This window comes from Nannospalax galili, unplaced genomic scaffold, assembly GCF_000622305.1.
Source record: "Nannospalax galili isolate Female #2095 unplaced genomic scaffold, S.galili_v1.0 scaffold1096, whole genome shotgun sequence".
NCBI lineage: Eukaryota > Metazoa > Chordata > Mammalia > Rodentia > Spalacidae > Nannospalax > Nannospalax galili.
The window spans coordinates 1,930,714-1,936,547 of NW_008338289.1; the positions used below are offsets into that span (position 1 = coordinate 1,930,714).

Consider the following 5,834-nt stretch of genomic DNA (forward strand, 5'->3'; position numbering starts at 1 on the left):
GAGTGCATGATATTGTGTGTGGGTGTAGATACAGGAGAGGGACTAAATATGATCAAAATATATTGTATGAAATTCCCAAAACTTCAATAATAAAATCTAAAAACTAAAGAAATCCAACTCAGCATGAATTTGTTGAAAAACACTTGCCTAGGTGCACATAACTCCTTAATATCTTATATTTTCACTACTAGAAAATCACTCCAGGTAAATCTCACTGCACATAAATTACTTCAAGAGGATCTGCTAAAATTTAATTATATAAATACATGCTTCTCCCAAATCCAAAAGATTCACCAGATAGAGAAAAGTTGAGTAAATTAGGCTAAACAATAAGATTTTTTATCAATTATGGAGTGCTCACATTCATATCAAGTAGAAACAGTACAGAACTACTATTGTACTGATGTAAAATCCACAAGCCCAAACATTTACATCATATTTTATAAACAAAATGTGATCCATCAATCTGGCATGTCATGGTGGTGTCACCACAAGTTTTGTTTTATTCACACCCAGAAGGAAATATGTTTACCTGTCTTATAGAACCGGAAGGAATCATGGGAAGCATCAATTGCAACAGGAATCGGCCCTATAGTTGCTACTGCAATCGTGAGGACATCCTCACCAACTGGGAGGATCATAAAGTCTGTGACATTAGCAGTAGCATTCTCAGGACTGTATCTGCAGGGTCCTACCTTTAAAAATGAAAGGCAGAAGAGATTTGTTTTTTTCTGTCCATCTCCTGGGGAGTATGAATTGGAACTACCACATGTAGCACTTGGCATAAAAGCATTGACATGTCTGAGCTATTATAATTCATCGCAGGAAGTGAAATGCTGCTGGTTGATTTGAAACTGGAAACTAGCTCACAGGTCTTCAATGGCACCCCATAAATCTTCCTGTCATCATACAGTTTCACAGTGGAGGAATCTGCATCATGCATGGAATGGTTTGCAGATCCTCTATGTTCCTAGAAGCAGGAACAACCACATGGAAATCATCACGTAGGACAACTGTGCAAAGAATAATCCTGACACAACAGTACTGATGGCTTATAGAGAGAGTCTATCAACTAAAGGTGAGATCTGAAAGCAGTGGATTATCTCTGCAATTATTTTACTTTCTAAACTCTAAGCTGAAATGCTAACCACATAGGAGTTCCATTTACCTTTCGTTCATATGGATAGGTTTCCTCAGATTCCAGACCTCCGTTATCCTTCACATACTGGAAGGCACCGGCTACAGTGCCTCCATGGCAGCCCAGATTGCCTTGAGGTTGAGAACAGTCCACTAGGTTCTGTACACTCAGCTGGACCAGTTTGCCTGTTCTCTCGAACATCTGTCCTTCTATGGCACCAACCGCACTAAAAGCCCAACAAGAACTACATCTACCCTGAACAGGGAAGAAAAGATTGTCATCTCCAAACAAAGAGTAACTCCAACAACAACACGGACAGTTACATACTTTATCAAAAAAAATGAGCAATTGGCAGTTTATGGTGCCTAAGGACGTCACTCTACTCAGCTGCTGGAAGTTGCTCATGCCCCAGTGGATGGCAACACAGACAAGCGCATATGGGTTGGACCTACTGATCTCTGGAGGTTATTAATGACAAAGAAACAAATGATGTGAATTGGGAGGGGGTTCAGATGAGGTGGGGTCTCTGAGGGAGTAGAAAGGAAAGAGTGGTGGATAGATATGATCCGTACACATTGTACAAATATATGAAACTTGCAAAGAATAAAGAATATTTAAGAAATGGACTGCACGGTGGTCCACAGTCAACCAAAACAGGATGCCAATGCCTCCTTGTCCCCCCAGGGGCTGAGGAAGAGAGGAGTGTGACGATGTCATACCTGATACTGCACAGGAGTCACGTAGCCTTTCTTTCTCCAATCCATTTTTTTTGGGAAATCATCAAGAGCCAGACGTTTCTGGATTCTTTTGCCTTTCCTGAGATTTGAGACTGGACGATTAATCATTGTTTCCTTAAATTCCTCACTGGTCTTCAAGGAAAAGTAAATAAAACAGTGAAAACCAAAAGGTAGAGGACTAAAGAGAAGAAACAGTGTTAAGCCATCCCCACACAAACCATGTCACCGAAGGCGTTCATTTCCATGGTGAAGCCGTGCTCCCCCTGGTCATGTTCCTCATTGTGCTGTTTGATCAATTTCATGTTTTCTTCCCAAACTGCTCTTTTCTGTACTTCTTCATCCTAGAAATACACATAATGGCTATTTCTTTGTAAGTAAACTCTCCCACAGGCTGACCAAGGGCATTTCCTGCCACAGGTAAGGAGGAGCCATGGAGAGAAATCTCAGAACCCTTCAGAAAGTCATTCTCCACACCCTGATTAACAGGGATCTTGGTGACCCTGTGCTCACATTGCACATGGTTAGGCAACCCCTTAGTGAGGGGTGGCCTCTGTGGCCCCTTTTGTGCCCATAAACTCCCAATAGCAAGTGCTAGTCCCTCTGAGGAGTTTCCATGTTGCCAACCGGGCTGTATGTTTTCTCATAATTTGTCTTCCACTCCTCCCATTCAGCATCCAAACTGGGATCAAGTGAGCGAGCAGCTGAGACCACTCCCAAGCAAAGGATGGTCAGGAAGGCAACAGGAGTCATGTCTCAGAAACCTACAGAGGGAAGAGAAATAAAGACATCACTATAACAACTCTTCTAAAAATGCCTTCTTGGGGGGGTGAAGAGATGGCTCCGAGGTTAAAAGCATTGGCTATTCTTGCACAAGGCCCAGATTTGGTCCCCAGAACCCACTTAGCAGCTGACAACTTTCCATAACTGCAGTTCCAAGGGATCTTTCACCCTCTGCTGACCTCATTGGGCATTGCACAATACAGATGTACTTACATGCATGCAGGCAAAATACATGGAATATTAAAAAAAAAAAGACATCTTTCTCCTTCTTGAGAAATCATCCATCCATAGTAAAATAAAATTGAGTTCTTCTTCCAAATATTTATCCAAAGATTTTGGGAAAAGGCTAAAGCTGTTGTTGGACTAAAACAACCACATATGGTATACAGATTGTCTACTAAAATGAAGAGCAGATGCCCAGAGTTCTGGGCATGAAAACTGCCCATGCTCTGCACCTTCTGTTAGAAAGATGCCCAAGCACATTGAGGTTCAAAACAACTGGGCACTTAAGATATTGGTGACCTAGGATTTGTACCAAGAAAATGTAGCATCTGATGCTAAGTACAAGATGATGTCAAGAATTGGGGCAACATGACATTATGTTACTGCTTAAGACACAGGAAAAAGGCATTTCTCAAAAACTCCCACCTAGAATGAAAACTTTCTCAAAAGTCCTTACGGAATATCGGAAGGATGACAACTAACAGTCCTTCTATCCCACGCTTGGGCCCATGCCACCAAAACTCCCATTCACGACCTCAGTGAGGAAGGGGTCACATGCAAAAGCCACTGGGCATCAGAGCTGCCACTGTAGGTGTTTCAAGAGCAGGCCTCTCCTAAGATTTCAGCTTCAGGACTTTCTGGGTCTTCTAAGCAACACTCCATGTAGGATGTGGCTAGGGACATGCCACTTTTTACTCCTTCTGCGTGTACAAACCCCAAACAGAGGCCTATACCCAGGGATGATGCATAAGAGGATGATCCCCTTTAGCACAGGAAGAGATGGACGTGGTAGCTGGTGTGCAAGGGACCAGCTGACACTCTCTGTGGCCATACCTAGACTTGATTGTAATGAGAACCTATTCAAAGTTGAGCCCCTCAGGAGCCCAGGTACCCCATTTGGATTCTATACCCTCCTCCTCTTCCCCACATTAAGGTTACTGAGACTGAGGAGAGATTCTCTCCCAGACGGGATCTGCCTGATACTCCAAGGAATCCCTCAAAGCACTCCCCGCCAGTGTCAATTCCTATTCTGCAGCGGCAGAGTCAGGGCCTCACCAGGGTTGACCGCTGCTGCCTTGGTGCACTCCACAGACTCCGCTCTTCTGAGATCACAGGATCTGGCCCAGCCACACTTCACTCAGGCTTTAAATCCCAATTTTCTGGTCCCACCCCTCAACCTTACCATTCTTTTGATTGGCTGTGTTGGTGACTGGATTGGGCCTCCAGGCTCTGTGATTCCAGGCATGTACAGATCTGGCTCCAGCTTGCCCTGGAGGAGTGGGTGTAGGTTACCTCAGTCTTCTGTGGGGAGGTGAGCTTATGGATATTGACAGTGGAAGGTATGGAACCAAACTTTAGGGCTGAGATCACGTAGCATCCTGACATTTTGTTTGATGAAGGGCTCAAGAAAAGGTTTCTTCATATAACTATGTGAAAATCAGATTAATGCTTATTTTACTTTAGAATAAGACAGTTTGACTAAAATCTCCTGGAGTAGTCTCAGTCAGTACATTCTAGTCTAGAACTTCATGTTTGAGCCACAACTAAGGTGGAGTCCTAGGAGAATACAGCCACTGGGATGCATCAGGTTTCAACAGAGCTGGCTCTCCAAAGAATCTTTAGGGAAAGGTGATCCCCAAACAGTAAAGTGATATTCAAGACCAAAACCTAAGAGGGAACATGAAGGAGCTGGACAGAGATGTCTCCTGAACTGCTTCACTTTTTTTTTTTAGTCTTTTGTTAAATTGAGCACCCATCTGGAAGCACAATCTGACATGTTACTCTTTACACTAGGGTAACAGATCCATAACATGAAAATTCCCATTTTAGCCATTTTAGGTACACATTTCAATGGCTTTGGGGACACCCACATTGTTATGCAACTTAAACCAAGTAGATATCTAAAACATTTTTCTCTTCTTCAAAGAGACTCTGCATTCATTGAACATAGTCACTGCCTCTTCCCCAACACCAGGAGCCTCCACTGAGTTTTCTCTGTAGAGGAATTTGCCTACTAAAGAGTGGGACCATTAAGAGGTAAATTAGTGGGCCTGGAGAGATGACTCATCAGTTAAGAGCACTGGCTGCTCTTGCAGAGGACCCAGGTTTGATTTCCAGCACCCACGTGGAGGCTAACAACTGTTCTTAACTCCAGTTCCAGGAGATCCAACACCCTCTTCTGACCTCCGCAGGCATTGGCACAACACAGGCGCACTTACACACATACAGGCAATGCACTCATACACATAAAATAAAAATAATAAATATTTTTAAAAAGAGGTAAATTATCCCCCAGTCACCAGTGTCAAATTACCTTTATTATCTCAGGTTATAGTCTGTTACAGGGAGACACCATATTTTGTTTGTCTATTGCATTTGGTTGCTTCTTTAGATTGGGAAATAAAAGGATATATTCCCTATAGCCTACCCAGTGTACACAACATCTAAATTTCCAAATGTAGGAGAAATAGTTAAGATACTTAAATCACAGAGAGTAAGACAATATTAACATTGTGAATTATTAAAATAACTATTTTTTTCAAATCTGCTAAATGATACCTGGTCCTACACAATTCAGACCCATTTTCTGCTAACAATGTCTGTGCCCTTCCTCATAGCATCCCATTGTAGACAAGAATCCTAATAAGCCAGACTAACACAAATCATCATTATTGATCTCTGATCACCCTCTAGGTCTGATCAGGATGCTTTCCTCCACCTGCCTCAGGTGAGGTCTTCTTAACTTGGCCTGTCTGCAGGAAGAATCCTGAACATTTACTGAGTTATAATCGCCTTAACCAGTGATGTTTCTGTTTGTCTGTAATATTTTTGCATCTATGGAACCCCACTGTACTGCTTGGCTATAAAATACCCTTACATGTTTTTATATGGAGCTGAGCCCCTCTCCATAACTGCAGGAACCCAACATGTCATCTCTATATGTATCTCTATCATTT

General features: G+C 42.6%; 1 protein-coding gene across 1 annotated transcript in view; it reads right to left on the reverse strand.

Moving 5' to 3' along the window:
* Window positions 1-3,985, reverse strand: part of LOC103734204 (cathepsin M-like) — a 6,838-nt gene extending 2,853 nt beyond the window's left edge. Inside the window, exons 1-6 of the mRNA XM_008833101.2 lie at window positions 3,934-3,985; window positions 2,500-2,636; window positions 2,094-2,216; window positions 1,858-2,007; window positions 1,169-1,393; window positions 533-695 (exon numbers count right to left, since the gene is read on the reverse strand). Coding sequence (XP_008831323.1) covers window positions 533-695; window positions 1,169-1,393; window positions 1,858-2,007; window positions 2,094-2,216; window positions 2,500-2,625 — 787 coding nt within the window. The 5' untranslated portion in view covers window positions 2,626-2,636; window positions 3,934-3,985. The remainder of the gene's footprint in view (window positions 1-532; window positions 696-1,168; window positions 1,394-1,857; window positions 2,008-2,093; window positions 2,217-2,499; window positions 2,637-3,933) is intronic.
* Between the last annotated feature and the right edge of the window lie 1,849 nt (window positions 3,986-5,834).